The 23,984-nt window shown below is 38.5% G+C and overlaps 1 protein-coding gene across 3 annotated transcripts in view; it reads right to left on the bottom strand.

Moving 5' to 3' along the window:
* FAM184A (family with sequence similarity 184 member A) overlaps positions 1–23,783 on the bottom strand; it is a 73,478-nt gene extending 49,695 nt beyond the window's left edge. For 2 of the 3 annotated variants that reach the window (XM_054196994.1, XM_054196995.1), the window contains exon 1: positions 23,616–23,783. In XM_054196994.1, coding sequence (XP_054052969.1) covers positions 23,616–23,783 — 168 coding nt within the window. The remainder of the gene's footprint in view (positions 1–23,615) is intronic. The other variant, XM_054196996.1, reaches the window with a different exon arrangement.
* Positions 23,784–23,984: the final 201 nt, after the last annotated feature.

Below are 23,984 nucleotides of genomic sequence, written 5' to 3'. Positions count from 1 at the left end.
TACCTAGGCATTCTGAAAGTCACTTTGACAATCTGGCATGTTTTCATGATACAAATAAGACACCAAATATTATAATGAATATGACTACATAAACGCAGTATTAGTCATGACAATCTTATACCTCTTGTAGAATGTTTTTTCTATACTTTTTAACTTATAAGTTTCCTGATGAAATTTTTGCCTTTATACACATAATGGTGCTGCAAATACCACTGAGAAAAAAAAAAACAACAAAAAAACCCAAAACACTCAATGCATTGAAAAGCAAGACATTTATTTAAAAGAATTAAAAGCATAGCCTAAAAAGAAATTTGAACAGAGGTTTTCTATTGGAGAAAAACACACACAGTATTCATTACAATATGAAATTAAATTGGAACAAAATCCAAATCTCAATTTCTTCCTTTCCAAATGCTAACTGTTTTTAAACATTTCATTTTAGAAACATCTAAAATGCCAACATTGGTTGTTCTGGTCTGTAGGCCTGATGGTTGCTCAGATACAGTTTCGTTTTTGACAGCTTATCTAGTAGGCATCTTGTGTACGTGGATCTCCTAAGGTCTGAGGTCCCTCACTACATAAGCTCGCCAACCTTCCAGCTCGTAAGTCATCTGAACAGAAAAGTAGCTGGCAGGGCAGCCTGGGGAGCCCAGGGAGGTAAGCAGCTCAAGAAGGCTGTGAAACCAGCAAAGTTGCCTAACTTTCACTGAAAGTTTTACAGTAACCAGATATATCCTATGGGATGTTTCAGTTCCTCCCCAACATAGTAGGTTGTTATTTTTATTTGAAATAATAAACATACACCATTCTCTTACCTGTGCCAAAAAAAAAAAAAGGCAGGCTTTAGATTAAAAAAAAAAAAAGGAAAAAATGAAAAGACAATAAAGAAAAAAGTTCTGATACAGTATCAGATGGAAAGAAAAAACAAAACAGACTCACTTATCTTTATATTATAGCAAGGAAATAACTTTTAAAAAAATCACAAAAACCAATTCAATCCCATTTTTATAACATCTGTACACATTATTTAGTAAAAGAGGGGGAAAAAATATAGCTCTCCCATGATTTTGGAAACCATTCTTAATGCTGATAATATCTTTGCAGGCAGCAGGTAGACTTCTGGCTTTCTTAATCCCTAGAAAATATAGGTTTTCCTATTGCAAAAGAGCTGCATGGTTCAGAGACTCAGAAAACTCCTCCAATACATTGCAATAAAATGACAACAAAACTACATGCAATTCCATTAGAAGAATCACAACTATTACTGCAATGCCCTTCACCCCTGGTTTCAACCTTTTATATTCTCATTGTCTTCAGCAATGCCAACAGTAAATCCTGACCACAAAGCTTTCACCACTCTCCCGTCACCAACATACAGTCTCAGCTATTGGATCCCAAAGGTTAGTTTCCCTGTCATTTAAATGGTCTCCAGTGCTCAATTCCTTTGTTCATACTTTCATACTTTGAAAACTGAGGTTTTTAATTAATTGTTTTTAAAATGTATATGCAGTATTTTGTATGAAGATGCCTTAGCTTTGGTTAAAGAAGCTAGACAATGTGGTTGAAAAGGTATTATGAAAAAAATAAATCACACTTATGATCAGGTTATTATAATAAGTATTTGCAGAACACTAGGTCAAATCCCATGCTCGAAACAGCCCTTGACTGCTGTCTTTGTGCATAGAAGTGCCATAATGTTGTTCTTCACTTCAGGCTGTGTTCCAGTCAGAGGTTATGCAGCACTATAATCTAGAGAAAGTATAAAACATATAGTATTTTCAAGGGTATTATGATTTTACAATGGGACCCTCACTGAAAATTACAAGTGAAAAATAAGCCTGTATGCAATACTGGATTCAGAAGGTATCTTTACATTCTCATCATCCACTTACTCTATACAAAAAGCACCAAACATCTACATATTCAATAGGCACCATTCTTTCCCTAAATGAAAGACACGGCTGTCTTATGGAAAATGTTAAAATAAAGTAAAATGCATGCAGCTGAGTGTTGTATCATAGCATATGTTCTTCAGCAGGCTGAATTCCAGCTCTATGAAATACCTCTATTATAAAACTCAGTATTTTTAGAGTAATGGAATAGCTATATCAGATTTTGTCTTTGAAAACTTGATGCACTGTATTAGCACAGGAACACAGGAAAAAAAAAGTCTGTACAAAAGTAACCTAACAGCATTACAATGAAATGAAAGCAGAAACTGAAATACATTATAACAAATTAACACATTCAAAGTTCTAGATAAAAGAAATAGTTCTTGCTCAAGTAATTTTCTGAAAATTGAAGGGCAGTAAGGTTGCAAAAATTGGAGGTGGGCAGATATAAAAATAGAGAGTGCAAAACTCTTTATCAGAGGATGAGCCATTTCCTAAGCATGCTTGCAAATGCTTATAAAAATACTAGTAGCTTTTTTCAGTACAACTGCATATTACTAAAAACATAAACCGCTAATTTGAGTAATTAATTTTTTTTTTTTCTGGCTCTACTCTAAATGCATCATACACATTGCAGTTCTTATCAGGTGACAGAAAAAAAACCTAAATTGTGCTTTACTGTATTTTCAGTTAGCATATCATTCCAGAGGTACAGACAGAACCATACTCTCTCCAAGAATACTGAGATCACCAGAAAAAGGACTTAATACTTTTTATACAAAACAGTAACACAATTATTAATAAGAATCTACTGAAATACTATGTGCCTTGGTTTGAAGAACTACAACAGGGTAAGTTAGTCACAACAACAGTAACAACCTTTTTTTAATGCCAATAATTGAGTATTGGAGGTTTTACTTATATTTTATTGGTAAGGTTAAAGTCTCTTGCTGCATTAGATTTGCTGTCTTGAACTACATGCAATACAAACAACAATTCAATACTATGTTCAACACTGTTTGTGGCTGAAAGATGAAAGTTTTACTATTTGGCTGAGAAATACTTTTGACTCCAAACCAGATGTTATGGTTTGAAGAGTTGACCAGCTCTTACATGGTCAGCTGCACTTTGGTCGTCCACTCCTGCCAGCAATTTAGTCACAATGGAATGCTTTTCTAATTAAAAACTGTGTAATTCACCTTAATACTAGTATTTGGTGACAAATATATTTTGCAGCACAGAAAATATCTCCAAAGACGTGTGTTGTTCATTCTCTCTAATTTTACATGGAAACATGGAACTGATACCTACAAGAAAAAACACATGACTACACATCTTACACAAACATCAAACTTAGGACTCTGGTAAACCTTCATTTTAGACTTACCATGTGGGTCCCTGGGTCAGAGCACTATATTCAGACCAGTTCAGGTGAAGCGTCTTGTTCCCAGTGCTGCTGGGGTGCTGCTGCCAACGATCACTGGTGCTGTCTGTACCCACCAGTCTGAAACACCAGAGCCTCCAGAGCCATCCCAAGCCTGTGTCAGTGATGCACACCTATTTAATGAATTACACTCCCGCAGTGCCAACATGGAATTGCGTGTGCATAAACTGTTAATGATTTGGAACACACAGACCAATGAGCCTGACCTACCCTTGCTATCTGTGGGTAGATAAGAACCGAAAACACAGGAAAAGCAAGATATACTGAGAAACAGTAACAGGGGTGTTCTAGAGACAAGTCATACCCCACAGATACAGTGGGATTCAAACAGAAAAGTTTTGTCTACAATATCGACAAGAAACATCTAAAAACTTCCAGGCATTATTATGAATTAATTTTATGTAGAAATGTATCTACTGCAGTCCAGAATGGTCATACTTTTTGTTGTAATGGGTATTGCATTCATTTTCCCCACTTTTCTTCCTGTTCACCAAATAATGACAAATAGTGAGAAGTATGTTATATTTAAGCGTTTAAAATTTATGTGTTATGATCAACGAGAGGTCAATTTAAGACAAAATAAATAAAATAACCAATTTAAAACCCAGAAAAAGTTTGGTTTTACTAGACAAATTTCTGCTCCTTAGTACATTATAAATATATAGCAATACACGAAAGTACCTCAAAGTTATTTAAAACAGTCTTTCAGAAAAGCTGTCCACCATCATAGAGTACATTCTTACAAATGCATTACTACATACAGAGCAGACAGCTAATTATAACATAACATTTTAGTCTTTCTCATGCATTGTTAGCCAGACATCGAACACAAGATAAGCTATCAAGATTTTTTCGTATAATAGTCTTTGAAGTTGCATTTTTTAATAGGACCTTTTTTTTTCTTCCTTAAATTTAAGGGGCAACTCTGCTCAGAGCATTTAATGGGGAAAAACTAAGTTATTGCTAAATATGAAACCCCACTTTAAAAACCTATAGAAGGTATACCAAAAAATTCCCAGCCCCAAAACCTATGTACACCCATCTCTCTTTTTTTTTTTTTAATTAAAAAAAAAAATCTCTTTAACTAGAAAGACCTTTCGTTCCCTTATGGAAAATACTGCAAATGCAGATGCTTTGTCAATCCAGTCCTTTGTGTTGCTGGCAACACAACAGAAACAGGCCTAGAACTTAAGGCCAGGATTGCTTAGACATCACAGAAAAGGTGGAAGGCAGGCACTTGTTCTTCAGCCATCCGGTTCACTGCAAGTCTTCTTAAATGCTTGGGCCAGTGCACCAGTACTGCTGCATGGGGTTATTTCTCTCTAGATGCAGGACCCTAAATTTGCCTTTGTTGAACTTTGCTAGGTTCCTCTCTGCCCAACACTCTATCCTGTCTGGGTCTTGCTGTATGGTGGCACAGCCTTCTGGTATGTCAGCCACTCTTCCCAGTTTTGTATCATCAGCAAGCTTGCTGATGGTACACTCCATCCCCTCCTCCAGGTCATTGATGAATATGTTGAACAAGACTGGGCCCAGTACTGAACCCTGGGGAACACCGCTAGTTACAGGCCGCCAACTAGACTCTGCGTCGCTGATCACAACCCTCTGAGCTCTGCCATGCAGCCAGTTCGCAATTCATCTCACTGTCCACTCATCTAACCCACACTTCCTAAGCTTTCCTATGAGGATGTTATGGGAGACAATGTCAAAAGCCTTGCTGAAGTCAAGGTAGACAACATCCACTGCTCTCCCCTCATCCACCCAGCCAGTCATTCCATCATAGAAGGCTATCAGATTGGTCAAGCATTATTTCTCCTTGATGAATCCATGTTGACCACTCATGATAACCTTCTTTTCCTCTACATGCTTAGAAGTGACATCCGGGATGAGCTGTTCCATCACCTTTCCAGGGATGGAGGTGAAGCTGACTGGCCTGTAGTTTCCTAGGTCCCCTTTCTTGCCCTTTTTGAAGACTGGCATGACATTAGCTTTCCTCCAGTCCTCTGCTGTTCTCCATGACTTTTCAAAGATGATGGAGAGCAGCTTCGTGATAACATCTGTCAGCTCCCTCAGCAACTCGTGGGTGCATCCCATCACAGCTCATGGATTTCTGGGTGTCTGGTTTGCCTAAATGATCTCTAACCCATTCCTCCTCAATCAAGGGAGAGTCCTTCTTACTCCAGGCTCACTCTCTGACCTCCAGGGTCTGGGATTCCTGAGGGCTGGCGTTAGCAGTAAATACTGAAGCAAAGAAGCATTCAGTAACTCTGCCCTCTCTGCATCTTCTGTCACCAGGGCACCTACCTCATTCAGCAGTGACCCCACATTTTCCCCTAGTCTTCCTTTTACTACAGATGTACTTGAAGTAGCCCATCTTATTGTCCTTGGCATCCCTTGCCAGGTTTAATTCCAAGTGGACCCTAGCCTTCCTCATTGCATGCCTGCATACTCTGACAACATTCCTGTATTCCTCCCAAGTGACCAGTCCCCTTTTCCCACATTCTGTAAACTTCCTTCTTCCATATGAGTTTTTCCAGAAGCTTCTTGCTCATGCATGCAGGTTTCCTGTTTCCTTTTCCTGATTTCTTGCTCCTAGGGATGCACCGATCTTGAGCTTGGAGGAAGCGGTGCTTAAATATTAACCAGCTCTCTTGCATCCCCCTTCCTTCTAGAGCCTTAGCCCATGGGATTCCTTCAAGTAGGTCTTTGAAGAGGCCAAAGTAGGCTTTCCTAAAGTTCAGGGTTGCAATTCTACTTTTTGCCCTGCTTCTTCCACACAGGATCCTGAAGTCCACCATCTCATGGTCACTACAGCCAAGGCTACCTCCAGCCTTCACAAGAGGTCCAGCAGCTTACCTCTCTTCATTGGTTCCTCTACCACCTGTGTCAAAAAATTATCATCACTGCTCTGCAGAAACCTCCTGGACTATGCGTGCCTGGCTGTGTTGCCTTTCCAGCAAATGTCAGGGTAGTTGAAGTCTCCCATGAGAACCAGCGCCTGAAATCGTGAGGCTATTTCCATCTGTCTAGAAGGCCTCATGGACTTCCTCTTCCTGATCCAGTGGTCTGTAGTAAACACTCACACAGCGTCTGCCATATTAGCCTGCTCCTTAATTCTTACCCATAAGCTCTCAACACGTTCTTCATCCATGCCTAGACAGAGCTCAATACACTCCAGCCGCTCTCCCACGTAAAGAGTAACTCTACCACCATGCCCCACTGGCCTGTCTTTCCTAAAAAGTACATAGCCATCCATAACAGCATTCCAGTCATGTGAGCTATCCCACCATGTCTCTGCATTTGCAATGAGATCATGGAGCTGCAACTGCACACGGATCTCTAGTTCTTCCTGTTATTCCCCACACTGGGTGTGTTGGTGTACAGGCATTTCAGAGAGGTAGTCGAGCACATAGGTTTCACTGGAGGGGAGCAAGAGGATCCACCACAGCCATACACACCCTTGAGGTAGCTGGCCTTCTGGATCTCATCTTGAGAGTCAGCTAAGAAACATTTGTCACTGCCCTGGCTGGCCTTGCTTATTCCCCAGTTGGATAGGTCGGCTCAAGCATTGCCACCTTGGACCCCACCCTCCAATGGCACCAGTCACATAGCCAGGAGTTGATATGCATTATCCATCCATTTCTGGCTGCTCCCTTTCCTCTAACTGATAAAATGGAGACAAAGATGACTTGGGCACCAATTTTTTTCACTTGCATCCCAGGGCTTTATAGTCTTCCTTAATTCTGCCCAGGTTCTGGCTTGTGGTGTCATTCATGCCCACATGAAAGAGTAACAGTGGGTAGTAGTCCATGCTCTTGACAAGTTCAAACTAAGAATTTGTTTGTTTTTTGTTTGGGTTGGGTTTTTGAGATTATAGGAGCAAAACTATAAAGGAAGCAAAGAAAGTAGCACAATCACTTGCTCAAATCACACCACTTGGCAGTTCAAGTGTGTTCCCAAAGCTCAGCCTGAGATGAATCTAGGATAAGTTTGCACTGGCCCTCTGGGATACTTTCCAGTAACCTACGGGTATTTATCATATAATGAAAAACATTTATAATTCCTACCTACCTCTCAGTGTTTACACAATATTGGTTGTTAGTTTTGTCATTTCACACCAACAACTTGAAGGTGTGACATATTAGCTATTATAGGAACAACACCTATACAGGTTTACAGAAGGGCTGAGGTTGGAAGGCCCCTCTGGAGGTCATCTAAGCCAACTTCCCTGCTTAAAGCAGGGTCAGCCACAACAGACTATGCTGGGCCATGCTCAAGTGGGTTGTCAATATCTCCAAGGAAGGAAACTCCTCAACCTCTCTGGGCAACCTATTCTGGTATTTGACCATCCTCACAACAAAAGAAGTATTTTCTTACGTTTAAATGAAATTTCTTGGGTTTAGTATGTGCCTATTGCCTTGTCTTTTCATGAGGCATCACTAAGAACATGCCCGCTCAGTCTTCTTTACTCCTTACCATCTGGTATACACACATATTCATAAGATCCCCCTGAGCCTTCTCTTCCGCAGGCTAAACAGTTACACCTCTCTGCCTCTCTTAGTACAACAGATGGTCCAGTCCTTTCATCATCTTAGCGGCCTTTTGCTGGACTTGCTCCAGTATGTCCATATCTCTCTTGTGCTGGGGAACCCAGCACTGGACCAAGCACTCTGGGTGAGTTTCACCTGTGCCATGTGAGAGGGGCAGGATCATCTGTCTTGATCTGCTGGCGACTCTTTCTAATGCAGTCCAGTATGCCCCATTGGTCTTCTTTGTCACAAAGGAACATTGCTGGCTCATGTTCAACTTGTCTATCAGGACCCCAGGTCCTTTTCTGCAAAGCTGCTTTCCAGCCAGTTGATCCCAGATGCAGGACTTTGCAAGAGGTTCCTGTCAGTGCATTTCTCCAGCCTGTCCAGCTCTGAATAGCAGCAAACCCATCTGTTTTATCAACCACTTGTCCCAGTTTTGTATTGTCCACAAACTTCCTGGATGCACATGCTGTCTCATCACTCAGGTCACTAACAAAGACCTTAAACAGTACTGTCCTCAGTATCAGCCTCTAGGGTACACCATTAGTGACTGGCCTCCAACTGGGCTTCATGCTGCTGACCACCACCCTTTAAGGCCACCAGTTCAGTCAGTTTTCAATTACCTTAATGTCTTCTTGTCTAGGATACACCTGGAGAAAACACACAGGCACATGACAAACAGCAGTGAAGATGTACCTAATTTTAAATTTCCTAAAAAAAAAAAAAAAAAAAAAAAAAAAAAAAAGAGTCCCACAAAAAGAGACTGAATACACTTTTTTCCCTAGTCTCTAGTCCATCTATCAAGATACTTAAAGTTTGCGCAGTTCGAGTTCCTTCTACCACAGGTTTTCTGAAACAGTCAAAAAAAAAAAAAGAAAGATTGTGTGTACTTAAGTAGGAAAATTGTAGTATCTCCATTAGAGACCTACAGGAAAATTGATGCACTGGTAAAAGCATACAATTATATTGCTTTATCCTAAAACATCTCTTTTCCATTCCTCCCATTAAATACAGTAAGGGACTCCTCAACCCGAACACTTAGTTACAAGTCCAACATCTATATTTTCTTATTATGGTCATCCAGTTGGATCTAATCTTCTGGAGAGCTACTCTAGTGAATGTTCTTAAAAAGCCATCCTATGCAATTGTAATAAAGACTTCTACTATTGCTTCTGTTTGGTAACTGGAATACAATATACTTTTATTTTAAGAGTATTTAAATTGTAACTATTTGCTAGATTTGCCTCTTTTACAATACTTACTTTATTCCACATTAAATGGGAGACTAACTCCTACTGTTCCAGCAATTAATCATATAAAAGAACACAGGTATATCTGTTCAGAATTTTTCACCTCCCACAAAAATTCCCCATACCTGATGGGTGAACCAAATAAGGATGTTCATCAAGATCTCAAGTTTTGGGCATGAGGAGCTGTCCTAAGAAAAAAAACATCTAGTATGATAGTGAAAGAAGATTAAAGGAAAACCAAGCAGCCTTCTTTCTTCAGGATATGTAAAAAAATACTTTGAAAATTCAACAGTTGAGAAAAATAGTGGAATTCTTAAGTTGAGGAACACATGTAAATCACATATAAGTAGACTTGCAAGAAAAAAAAAATAATTATGAGCATTTGTGTGCAACTTCACATTAAATAATTAGCTCAAGGCCAGAGGCCTTGATGTAGGTACAGGTCTGTATTATGCACATGTCAGTGTATATATATTCAGTCTCTCAAGCAAACATGCCTAGTTCTGACTACTACCGTAGAAATCTCCATTTTTAGATGAAAAAGGAAATTTAAAAATTGAGCTAAGTTGGTGGTGTATTGCAAAATACACCATTATGTAAGAGAAAATTTAAGAATGATATGAGTAACCCATATACAAAAAACACAGATAGAATACTGAGAAATTATTGAGGCACATTTTAAGGCTATTTGATGTACAACACAGCTTCCGATACTCCAGTTTTAATTCCATAGAATTATAAACGATGTCTTAGCTTGTTAAATGACAGTACAGAACAAACTGCAGACTAAAACATTTAGCAGTGGACAACAAATTTGCTGAAGTTTTCAAATACTTTTTTCAAAGTTCAGTTTTAAATTTAGCTAGCAAATAGCATTTATGTTATTTGGGGTTTCTGTTTCTTTTTTAATAATAGCACTCTTAAAAAACAGTAAGCACAAGTATCTTCAGCAATTAATGCGCTTCTCCCATAACATAGCCAGAAAAGGTTCTAATATAAAGAGAACAGATTTGATACCGAGCTTTTTGTTCTGCTTTTAGTAGGCTCTCTCCCTGTTCTAATCTATACTTAAAGAGAACGTCCATGGCTTTCTACCTGTAGTTTAAGGGTTAGGAAGACTGCGCATAATAGTTTCCAAAACACCAACTCTTTCATGAAAGTGAAAAGGTTATTTATCATAAAAAGCATTAAAAATTAACAAGATCAACAGAGCTATGTGCATTTCAAAAATGTCTCCTTTTACAGACAAAAACTTAAATAACTGCTTGCACTTGTTAGTTTGCCATAGCCTTTTCATTAAATTCCTAATATATCTCCTATATTTTGGGCAGTCTTCAATCACAGAACCAGGCTATAAAATGCACTAGAACTCAGGGCAGAGTTTCCAACTAATTCATTGAAGTGCCATTAAAATGGAACATTAGTGATATGCATGTATCATAATAAAGAAGAAACATATCCCCCCAGCCCTGAACACAAACATTCAAAAAAGAAGCAAAAGCAGTAATGGACTGATTACTGAAGTATTAAGTAAACATAATTCCCCCTGCACTTACAGGAATTAATTACTGTCTGCTCCGTTACCAAAAAAAAAACAACCAAAACCCAAACCAAAAACACCAAACCCACCAAACCAAGAACCGACACAAACTAAAGAAACCTGATTATCTGAGTTTCTCAGACCACGTAAAAAAAAGTTTAGTTTTCAATGCTTTGTGAACATCTGCAAGAAAAGCAATACAAGCTGCCTTACAAGGCTTTTAAGCTATATTACATAGAAGATTCATGTCTGGTAATAGTATGCTGTACCTCAGAAAGCAAGATATGAAATGAGCTGTTAATACTGAAGCTCTCTAACCCATATCCTATACATGTTGAGAAATGAAATTTGCATTGTAAGTTCAGCTTCCACCCTGTCCCAGCTGCCTGAGAACTGACAAAAAATACCTCAAAATAAGCTATGTCATCTGTACTACATAGTTTCTGTTTGAAAGCAACGTAGTTCTCTTTAGAAAACAATCATAAGGCATGTATAGACTGAGGTGAAGGTGTAACGGCCACAAAATTCATCTGTTTCAACATCTGATACATCCTACTAGGACTCTCAGACTCTAGGTAACGCACCATTTATAAAGGCAAACACAAGTGCATAAGAAAAGGCCAGCTATGCATCATACCTCCTGAGTTGTCATGCAATAAATCAGTGACTTGAATTAGAAAGTCAAATTAATCAAATTACTTCAAGCATGCTTATTTCCACAGAGATTGAAAATTCCACTGTGATAAAAGATAGACTTGCAAGACTAGTCCTTCATAGCTCTCTAATGAACAGAATTAGCTTATATATTCATTCTGCATACAACTTGAATCAACCATTTCCTCCTGTTACAGACTGGTTTAGCATATACTTGCAACTGCAACTCAATGCCCTTGTGCTGGAGAGGTGTGGCAGTATTGCCACTAACACACAATCAAAAACCCTTTTCAGTTCTGGGATATTAACTTCTACAAATCAGGTTATGTCAGAAACATCCACTGCAAATCTGTAGCGCAGTTATCTTTGGGCATTTTCCCAAGACAGTTAAATCTTGAGAAGCATACTGAAGCGGGAGGGAAGGAAGGGGAAAAAAAGGAGGAAGGGTTTAAAAAAAAAAAAAAAAAAAAAAGATTTAGTGACAGATGTACAAATTCCCTAATTTGCCTCCTGGTGAGAAAGAATCCTATTTAACCTCTAACCATCTATCTAGAATACAGTTGACACATCTGCTATATGATTAGACCTTAAATTGCTACAAGGAACCCAGGACAGTCCAAAGGGCTACTCCAAGTTGTGTTTTAGTCTCCAAACTGCATTTTCCTTACAGATTTATTTCTTGAATATTTGCATATTTGATTTGAGCCTTTCGGCTATAGAGATCCCTAGAGAAATTTGAGGTAGTATATTTGTATTGCAACTGTTTGTGAGTTGCAATAGACTCTGTGGAAAAAATGCACTGGAAAATTCTCAGAGCAAAGCAACTGAATTTGCATTGAAGAGGTAAGAGTAGTTTGCCCTTGACAAAGCAAGCAAACAAACAACATAGCAAAAATCTTCACTCTGCAAGAATCATTCCATATACAAATAAATTAATTTTCTCTCAGCAGAGTGATATTAAGTTCAAAGCTTCCCAAAACAAAAAGTAGCAACACATAAGTGGAGAAACGGTAAAAAAGGTGGTCGTCTTACAGACCTCTATCACTGTTTTTGTGTAATCATCAAAATAAGTGTTTTTAAGTAGTATATAATTTCAAGATGCAATTTCCTCTTCTTTTCAGAACTATAAGGGCTTTTGAATCTACTATGCTTCAGGCAACATTCAGAAATAGAATACAACTCAATTTTATGACAAGATAACTGCGTTTCAAATTTTTAAAATTCTTAAAAGGTAAGAACGCAGTTATTTCAGAACAGAACTTAACCAGGTATAAAGCCTGAATGAAATTATCAAGTTTTGTGCTGTATATTCCCTAAATCAGCGTTAGGAAATCAGACTTGAACTCCTTCTTTAGAACCTTGACAATATGAATAAAGTGCTGCTGCTCATTTAAATATTCTCAAACTTTTCTTAATTTGCTAACTGACAGAACTCCCTGAAAAATACTAGTGCTTGTTTTTATTTTCACTTCTTTCAATATATTCATTAATAATAATTAATTAATATTCATTAATGACCTAGATGAGGGGACAGAGTGTATCCTCAGCAAGTTTGCTGATGATACCAAGCTGGGAGAGGTGGCCGACACTCTAGAGGGCTGTGCTGCCATCCAGCGTGACCTGGACAGGCTGGAGAGCTGGGCAGAGAAGAACCTAATGAGGTTCAACAAAAGCAAGTGTAGGGTCCTGCAGCTGGGAAGGAAGAATGCTAAGCACCAGTATAGGTTAGGGGCGGACATGCTGGGAAGCAGCTCTGAGGAGAAGGACCTGGGGGTCCTGGTAGACAGCAAATTATCCATGAGCCAGCAGTGTGCCCTTGTCGCCAAGAAGGCCAATGGCATCCTGGGCTGCATAGGGAAGACTGTGGCCAGTAGGTCGAGGGAGGTCATTCTCCCCCTCTACTCTGCACTGGTGAGGCCACAACTGGAATACTGTGTCCAGTTTTGGGCTCCCCAGTTCAAGAGGGCAGGGAACTACTGGAGAGAGTCCAGTGCAGGGCAACAAAGATGATTATGGGACTGGAGCATCTCCCTTATGAGGAAAGGCTGAAAGAGCTGGGACTCTTTAGCCTAGAGAAGAGAAGGTTGAGGGGGGACCTGATTAATGTTTACAAGTATCTAAAGGGTGGGTTTAAGGAGGATGGAGCCAGGCTCTTTTCAATGGTTCCCAGTGACAGGACAAGGGGCAACGGGCACAAGCTAGAACATAGGAAGTTCCGTTCAAATACACGGAAAAACTTCTTTACGGTGAGGGTGACAGAGCACTGGAACAGGCTGCCCAGGGAGGTTGTGGAGTCCCCTTCTCTGGAGATTTTCAAGACCCGCCTGGATGCAGCCCTGAGGGGGATGTGCTTTAGGCAATCCTGCTCTAGCAGGGGAGTTGGACTAGAGGTCCCTTCCAACCCTGAAGATTCCGTGATTCTTTGTCTTTTTGTCAGGCTTTTGGGAAGCCACAACGAAATGGCATGGCACACATTTTCAGACAAATAATTCACTGCACTTACCTTCACAGTGTTCACTGTAATCAATGTTACAGCTAACCACATTGACTACATAAAAGGATTGGGCAATTGTAGTTATATAAATTGGGCCTCTAAAGAGATCTTGCTGGCAGGGACATGTACTGGTTTGCATAAGAGGAAGCAAAACTTATTTGTTCTTGACATCAATGCCAGAGACGCTGAAACGTCGAGGCGGCCCCACCTTCAGTGCCACGGAGAGCGGCAGACGCGCATCGACTGACGAGCCCCACGGGTTCAGCACCACGGAGAGCGGCACGGGGCAAGAGAGAAAGCCAACACCGTCCGAACGGTTCCCGACCAGGCTCCGCTCCACAAGTCTTCCAAGAAAAGCAGGTACCTCCTCAGACTTCACTGTATTCTTTAATAAAATCAGTTCTTGGAGATCAGCTTGAGGCTAGTCTCAATTCTTTGACAAACTCGTGGGTTTTATACTTCCCAGATGAGATAATTTTCTTTATTTCTTCCTGTACACTTAAACAAATTCTTCCCTTTTCTATAAGAACACCTTTTCTATACAGGTCTCCAATAAGATTTTCTTTAAGGGGCCACATTTACCATAATATCATATAGGCACATACAGAAGCATATATATTTTACAGTGAGAGGACATGACAGTTCTGTCTCCACTGTGCCAACCTAACAGTTTTCTGAAAGCCGGAGATTTAGTTTCCCTCAGGAATAGGGAACATAGGCCCATAAGAAAAAAAAAAAGTTTAAATTGCCACGTCTATTACAGACACAGCTACGTCCCCAAAAAATTCTGGGATTTGGAATATAGTTTATACTAGAGCATCAACTCATAGCTAGAAAATAATAAAAACCAATAGAAGCTAAACTTGCTTCAGGCTCTTTGCTTGTAGAGAAGGTGCAAAGATACTTAATGTAGCAGTGCCTGCCCAAACATAAGTCATAACAATTACAATCTCATGCATTAAGAATTTGAAGGTAAGGCACAATATACCCAATACATCAAATGGTGAACAGTCTACACTGTAGATTGAAGAGGTATACACGACAAAGTGTGAAGCACAGCATGGAAATAAAGAAAGGCAAGACAAGAATCATGGGAGTAGAGAGAATGGCCACAGAACGTTCCCAGAACAGGTCAAAGACCAAAACTTGATCTTTATATCAAAGTCCAGTCTATTGCTTTAGGACACATTTTTGCAAATTCTATCCCAGCATAAAGCAAACAGCCATATGCTTTTAAAAAGAAAAAAAAAAAAAAAAAAGACTGACTGATTTTAATGACATAGGAACTCTAAGTTAATGCTGTAATGTTAGCTATGATATGGAAAGCTGGGGCTTTTGCCTGTAAACATATCATTGGTTACAAATAAACTGTATTTTTTAAAGTGTGTAACCTATGTTTAGTACATAAATCAGATAAATAAACTTTTTCAAAAAAACAAGTCCTTTCCCCTAATCTTTATTACAGAAATAATTTACCACTATTTTCATTTGTCAAATTTTAAAGGGACAAAGACAGTCATAGGAGATTACCGAAATACACTTTAGTACAACCTATCCAAACATATCAGCATCCGTACTGCACAATACGAGATCTGAGAAGGCAGTGTCAGACACCCTTTACTAGAATTTATAGCTTTTGGTCATACTGTGAGCAAAAACATTGTTCAATTAAAAATCTCTAGATTATAGCACACCTGTATTCTAAACACATTATAATTCAGGTTTCTAGAAGCAAAATTTTAGGAAACTGGATGGAAAGATTACTTTAATCTCATAAAAATGAAAATAGAAAGCAAGTATTTCTTAAAATCATCTCATATTTCTTTCAGATAAAGGGTTCCCTTTCTTTTAACTGGGAGCATCTTGAACAAGAGGGACTTCATGAACTTTTTAACAGTAGCTATTTTTAAAGGTTGCCGTTTTGAGCTTAACTAAGCGACAACCTCAGCAAAAGGTCGTTCTTCCTAATAGCCTTCAGTTAAAAAAGCCTGACTAAGGAAACAAAATCAGGTAATACACATTAAGTAGGACAAGATGGTGAATAGCTGTAGACTGTTTTTGTTTCTTCTGGTTATTTTTGGAACACAATGTCTTTGGTTATTGGTATGCCATCAACCATTAGAAGAACACATAGAAGACTGGCTTACTATTGCCAAACTTTTATCAGCCAAGAGTCATACACATCTGAACTCCTAATACTATGCCGAGATTTCACGGATTTATTTAGCAGTAAGCATGCAAACAGTAAGAAAAAGTTAGCGACTATTTAATGTAATGCCCTCCCTCCTCCACACAGTTAACAGAAGAGTAAAGTTTTCAGTGAAAAAGTTGGAGATTGGGGTGGGGAAACAGCAGTATCACTGACAAAATATTTTCATTAAAAGCAAAGCCTCAGTTCAGAGAATGTGATATTAGAGAGAATTTCAGTGGCTAGAAGCTACTTAAGGCTGGAAGTTACCATACCAATACAAAGACAAATAACATTTCTACACATGTATTAGATGCAGTATGCATCTAATTATACTTCTAGACACTAAAAAAAATGAAGTATGTGTGACCAATAGGTTGCATGACAACATAAAAATGTCCAAATACAAACCATGCTGTTACTGAACACAGTTTTAGTGTTTGAAGAAAGTACAGAATCACTGTGACTAAGATTAAATTGCAATCAGACTTTTTCTAAGAACTCATCATTTTGAAACAACAACTTTGCATTCTCATGGTATTCTAGATACAAAAAAAAAAGTAGACTGTCTTCTGCTGGCACATTCTTATAAGACTTGACAAATCAGAACTCCTTGCAGGACTGAGTACTTCAAAGTGCTATGTCTGTGTTAATTTACAAGTTTACAAAGAAATGAATCTATAAATACCCTGTACAATTAAATAGAGTTTTCTTTCTCCTGTTTACAACTTATGCATCTGGAGGAAAGCATTTCAGTATTATGTTCTTAACTCTGAACTGTCACTTTCTTGATTTTATCTAAATCAAGATGATCGCAAAAGCCTTCTTTCATAATGCAGTACTTATATGAAAACTGTAATAACAACAGCAAAAAAAAACAGCAAAAAAAACACAAAACTCAAACTAAGTTTCAAATATTTCTTTTTTTTTTTTCATAGGATTTATATAATCATATGTAAAAAGCAGCTAAAGGTTGACAGATTTTACACTTTAGGGATGTTGTCATATCAGGATTCATTTATGGCCTGTATGTTCTTTCTTCTCTAGTTTTTAAATTTTTACATGTTGATAACATTGAACTGTACTAAAATCCTTGTCTTTCAGGTTTTCTATAAATATCCTTAATGTACTGATGTATCAGATTTTACAGCTGAAGTATATATCAGAGCAATAACATCTAATAGTTTCCCAGCTCCTTGTAATTCTATATTACTTAATTATAACAATAAATAAGAATAAGCATAGACTAAGAGGACACATACAGAGTCATTTAGGTTGGAAAAGACCCTTAAGATCATCAATTCCATAAACCTAACACTGCCAAGTCCACCACTAAACTATGTCTTTAAGCACCACACCATATTATTCACACTCTACCCCAATTTGTCTCTTCATTTTGATTTTTTTGGGGGGGATATTTGTAAAATGGGAAAAAAAAAATCCCCCAAACCAAAACAATCTCAGAGAAGCTAATACATGCACAAGCATATTAAAGAGGCATTTTAGACTAGTAGGTTATGTGAATGTGTGATCAGACAGTTTTTCAACAACATCACACTTTCACTTAGACACATACAGAAACTATCTTGAGAACATTAAACTGTCAGTAGTCTCAGAAGAGCTCTGAGTTAGTAGTCAAACATTAAGACTATGCAGGTGGAGAGGAAAGGAACTTCATTTGAGTGGATTTTTAATATTAAAAATATTTCATTCTTATCCTACTTCTCTCTTTCTTCTTCGATGTCTCATGAAAAAGACTGCAAAGTCATCAACCTAATTCACACATACCACAACACTGAGCTCTAAAATACGCCCATATCAGGTCCATATAGCACCCCTGTAGTCTCATACATGGTCCTGAGGTCTTCAAAGTATCAGAATAATTAACTTTTTCCTACTAGTCCTGATTGGGAAAAAACAGCATTAAATAGAAGTTCTCAGACTTCTTATAAGAACTCTCAACTTCTTGTTGTTGTATAATCCCTGATCTCTTCTTTCAGAGACAAAGAGCATATTAACTAAAACACTAAATTCCATAATTTTCATCATACGAAACATGGAAGGTAAGAAAGATCTCTTCAGGTCTAAATTAGAAGCCACAGCTGCTTTAAAGTAATGCTAAGTGCTTCAACTAGCAAGTATTTGCAAAAAGTCAATAACTGCTGGTTTTATTTAAGGTCTGAAGATTTTGGGAGCCTGAAAGCTCTACTTACTTTTTTTGAACCATACCAGATTGTATTAAAGACATGCCATTTTTACCCAGTCCCATCTTTGTCCTTTTGCCATCACAAGAACAGAAAACTTCTCTTCTGTGAATATCCCTTGCTAAGACCATAACTACTGCAGAATGAGGACAGTCAGAACACCACATGGGCAGAGTCAGAAAGGGAAGATGGGGAGACTATACTAGCGTGATTAAAATAGAAAAATCTTAAGTACCTTCTTCAGACTTGTTGTTTCTCTCACTTTCTCAGTTCCTATCTTCAATCTCTCCCTTCTTAGAGGGCTTACTTTGGCTATCTTTGGAATAATTAACTCAAACCAAAATTAAATAATTCCAGAGAAGTGTAAAAGAATTAAATATCTAATATTATGTTTTCATACCTTCTAGTCCTTGAAAACTATTTTTATGTAATAATAAAACATAACATTTATTGCCACATTACTAGTCAGAAGTATATGCGAAAATTTTGACACTCAAATATGTAGACAAATCACACCCGCCTCAAAATTTCAGTTCTTTTCATGCAATCCTAGAACTGTTAGCAAATACAGGCCTGCTGCCAATGTTAACACACATTGAAGAGATGACATAAGGTTTCTTAAAAAATAAAACACCAAGTTTTTACAAAATTGTTAATGGCATCAACTATCACATGATGACAGCTAACATCAAAACAGTTCTACAGGTTTTTTTAGATTCTCATTTCTTCCCTATTTTTAAGGGCTCTTCTTTCAAGTTTTCTTACAATCCTATGCACAATGAACCTTCTGCAAGAGGTTTACTTGTTTTGTTTCCAAATAAAAACTAACAAAATTTCACTGGAAACATTTTGTTAAGAGTCATTAACAGAAGTTAAACCCTATAGCTTTTACTTCCATAGCACTGCATACTGTGCCAGTTGAAGGAGACCTTTAACCATCCCACCAAAAAAAGTCCACACAAGTAGCATAAGCATCTGAATGAAAGAGCATCAAATTTGCTCTTTATTCTTTGAAAAAAATTTACTACCTATATGCCCAAGCAACTCACAGGGCTAACTAATACATTAACATCTATTCTGTAAGTACTTCTCTCTAATGCAGGAAGACAGAGAAGCAAACAAAGGAGAAATTTTACTTCATTTTTTTAAAAAAGCAGTTTCCCAAATTTACACAACGAACTGTTGTCAGAGTTGAGAACAGAACTCTGGTCTCAGGAATCCCAGATTCTATTTTTTCATTTAACTCAAGTATGATGTGTCTTGGACAACTTTGCTGCCTTAGTCTTTGTGCTAGCTGTTTTTTGGAACACTTCCAGAACTGACTTATCCAGCTCCAAGCATGTACCAAGGGAAAACACTGGAGTTTTGTACAGTTTTTTTCTTTTTATTAAATAGATAGAAACAATCGCTGTAGGGTACGTATCATCTGCACGGCTCTTACAGACTCTTCTTCCACTTAATGTGCTATTTCTGCAATTAATATCATGCATCCAAATCAATGCTGAAGATTCTCATTGCATAATCCCAGCATGGATCATGCAGTTATTCCATAAAAGTCAAAGATTTATGTTGATGTCAGAAAGCTTACACAACAGACTTTGCAGACACACTTAGGATATGGATTTCTCAATCGCAAATGCTTAAGCTGCAAACTACTGCACAAAAAGCAAAAAAAAACCAACCCAAACACCCAAAACAAAAACACTTGAACTTCTGTCAGTTGTAAAAACTAATCCCATTCTCCCCTACTGATGTAAGCATAGCAGCAACTTGCTTTTTGTTTTCCATTCCAGTTGTCTTATGCAAAGTAATTAAATATATATATGCATATTTTCATCTGCAGCAGGAATAATTCAACACTGCATTAGCGCTCCAGCAAGCAGTAGTACAAACATATATATGCAATCTCATAATCGCAGTTTATTTCTTGTTGGCTTTAATCTTTGTGTCAGATGCTACTTTATCCCCACACTAGTACACAGATCTTTCAAAACGCCAAAAAATAAGGAGCTTATACCGAAGAGGAAGAGCTAAAATTGCTTCAGCTACAATTTACTGCAGTCTTTAAGCATGACATGGGATATAATTTTATTTTTTAAAGCTGCTTTTCTAATTACTTGTTTTACCTTCTCCTGTCAAGTAAGCCTATTAAAGTTAAACCAAGTAAGTCTTTCCCACCCCCCCAAAAGTAAAAATATAGTTAAGCACTTCAGAAGTGTTGTGCATAGTGAAATGGATTTGTATCTTATTTTGCCTCACTCTGAATTACTGATTAAATCTGGTTATTAAACAAATTTCACGTTTTTCTTTGTGTTCCTGCAATATTTTGACTGAAACATCAGATTCTCTCTAAGTAATGTGAAAATATAACAGCGGAATCCTAATTTGGGAATTTTACATTAACTTCATGAGTGACCTACAACTTCTGTGGGGAAAACATTTTCTTCTGCTGCAACTCACTTCTTGTAACACAAACTGTACAAGGATAGGCAAAAATAAACTATTGAGTCACATTTCTTTTGTCAGAAGACAGAAGTTGTCTGGATAATTTAACTATGTGTATCCCTTTGGCAATGCCCCATGCATATTTATTTTTCCTTTTACTATACTATATCAGTATATACTACATGCATATTTATTTTTCCTTTTACTATACTATACTATATCAGTGTTTTGACCTGGTAAAGCGCCTGACTTCCGCTCTAAATCCATGAGAGACTTAATATTCAAGGCAGTCTAAGAGAAGAGTTGGAAGACAAAAAATAAATAAATGGGGAAAACAGTTGGAAGGTGTGTGAGAGGTGTCTTTATATAAAGACATTAAACAATTTGAGAATCACAATTAAGTGGTATTCTTAGTAAGAAGTTCCTAGGTTACGGAAGTTAGTAAGCAGTTGACACAGCTTTGGCCAAAAGACCTTCATAGATGTATCCTGATACCTTTTTTGCATCATCTTATTTACAGAAGTCTTCTGCAAAGTTAAATTAAATCTTCTCAGACAGCTAACTCTCACTTACATAAATTAAGTATCATGCTTATATTTTCCCCCTGTAGCTCGAGTCCTTCCTCAAGGATTAATTTCTGCAGCCATCTATCAAATCAGGCTTCAGATTCTAGAGCAGGTTAAAAAGTTCAGATTATACTTTACCCAGGAGTTTCTATAATTCTTTCAAGCTTCCCTTTCTGAAAGGTCAAGTTACAAACAGAAGTGTAGGACCTGAGCACTCACTACAAAACTGTAAAAGTTTGCACCTCTACCTCAATGAAATCAATGCTATAGAATACTTTTAATGTTAATCTTTAAATTCTTAATTTTATTGTTGCAATAGGTGCAAGAGAATTATTTTTATTACACATCCTGTTTTACATCTAGAAATACTGTTCTTCACTCTAGACCTTCAGTCAGCTGATTTTCCAAGTTTTCTCCCTAAAACTCAAAAACAGAACACAAACACACAAACTAAAAACATTACCAGATTCTTCAAGTCACTGGAAAATAAATACACGATTCCAGTCCTGCAAAAGTCTAATTCAGATGTCAACTCCTTGTAGAAGCACATAGTTTACAGTTAAAGACACTAGCGGAAGACAATTCATAGCTTTTATTTGCACTACTCTGAAGTGTTTGTCAGGGCAGACATGCACACAATTTCTAGAATTTTAGAAGAACTCTACTACAGATCATAAAAAAACTTACCAAAAACCCCAGTATTTACTTTCACTCTCTTCATGTTTTCCAATACAAAAGTTCAAAATATTCCAGCACCTTGCATTTAAATCCATATTTAACTCACACCCACCTCAAGATATCTGACACATAATAACTGAGAGAGCACAGGACATGCGCCTATTGATTTGAAACTCATGGGTATACACAAATGACTTCACAACAGAAGTGGAACAATGTTTCTGAAATCAACTACAAACTGCTGGGTAAATTCCTACAGAAAGAAAGGGAATATATCAAAGGACATACACACACATAAAAATTATTCTTTGAAAGTATTATTTTGCATATGCACTAGGCCTTAAGGTAAGTCTAAAATATTTATGGTCTCCAGGTGCTTTTGGCACCTTTCAGAGAGTACAAGTCTGTAGTAACATCTTTAATATTTTAATTCATCATTGGTTTACTCCACGTGCATATAAAAGAGATTCTTCAGCTTATTTTAATTCTACTTTTCTCCTTATGAAATTACAATTTTAGTTCTACTGATGTTAACATATAAAGAAACTGGACTCCGAATTCAAAAACAGGAAAAAAATACTCCTCTCAGTCATCAGTTTTCCAATACATTAAAGTGCATGTTGTGCTACGCTAAATACTATTTTTAACTGGTCAATGGTGCATCAACTGTGCATAAATATGAACTGTCTCCACAGTGAAACTGCCAGCAGTCTTCATTTTCTTCATTCTTAGTTCCAACGAAATGTCACCTTCATCCATTTTAGCATACATTTGAAGAATACTGGCAGTTCCCACAGTGCTTTTAAATTACCTTTAAATGTTTTACCTACGTAATTCTTCACAGAAATTATTTCTTCTGCTTTAACAAAGATAATCTGCCTTTCATTTCCTAAACAATGCTATTCACATATGGCTTGAGCATGATACAAGAGAGATTACAGCACCAAAGCATTTTTTAAGTTATTCTAAACTTAAATTTAGCTATAGCTAAAGTTATAGCTACAACCACTTCTGAAACACGGGGCCTACCAGCCTTAACAATAAGCTTTTAAAACTCCTTATGGTTTGACCCCATCATTTAACAAAGATACAATGTATTTTCTATACTGGGGGGTGATACAATGAAAACTGTTCAATCAGCAATAGAAGACCAGAGATATTCTCACACTTCTCCCTCACTAAGGCGTTTAAGATATTACCAGACACCTTAAACAACAGTACTTCTCTTCAGCAAAAGGAAAACAAGCATCACTTGAATTTCTCTATTTAAAAAGACTCAGAGAAAGGCTTACAAACAGAAGCTACAATTTTCATAGCATAAATAGCAAGGACCAGCTTGGCAATCGGGGACCACCTCCCACACACCCAGCTACCTGCCTGTGCTAGAGGGAATTTTTGACACAACGAAGAGGGAACCGGTACTGCGGCAGGGTCCCTGGACGGTCGCTGCCCGACCCGCGTCGTTCCCGCTCTCCACGTTTGCGGTACGCCGGGGTTCTCACCGCGGGACCCCGGCACGCCGCGCTCCGGTCCCCGGGGACGGCGGCCGCTCCAGGCCCGGCCTTCGGGGAACGAACCCGGCCGCCTCCCGCGGGGATTTAACACCAACCCCGAGACACAGCCTCCCCTCAGCCACATCTCTGCCGAGGCGATGGAGAGAAGCGAAGGGAAAAAACCATAAATAAAGCGAGAGGAAGAGAGAAAAGGCAGCGGCGGGCGCTCCCTCACCTTGGTGAGCTGGGCGATCTTCTTGCTCATTTTGAAATGCAGGTCCGGGCTGTGCTCGGCGCCCAGACCCGCCTGGGCTGAGCCGGAGCCGAGTTTTCCCGCGCCGGTGGCCGAGCCGCCGCCGTAGCCGTGCTGCGGCTGCTGCCAGCCCATCCCCGGGGTCGCCATCTTCACCGACCGGACCCGCACCCCCCCGCCACCGCCGCCGCTCGGGCTCCGCCGGCACCGGCCCTACCGGGGGAGCTACACCAAGGGCCACCGAGGTCCCGAACCGCTGTCCGAAGCGGCAGCCACCCTCCCAGGAGCGGTCCTCGGGCGCTTTCTCCTGCCGTCCCCACCAGCCGCGCCGAGATGCGGTCTCAACCTCTC

Source organism: Rissa tridactyla, chromosome 3 (assembly GCF_028500815.1).
Source record: "Rissa tridactyla isolate bRisTri1 chromosome 3, bRisTri1.patW.cur.20221130, whole genome shotgun sequence".
Lineage (NCBI taxonomy): Eukaryota > Metazoa > Chordata > Aves > Charadriiformes > Laridae > Rissa > Rissa tridactyla.
Note: the sequence above shows the minus strand (reverse complement) of the source record. Positions and strands in the feature narration are given on the sequence as shown.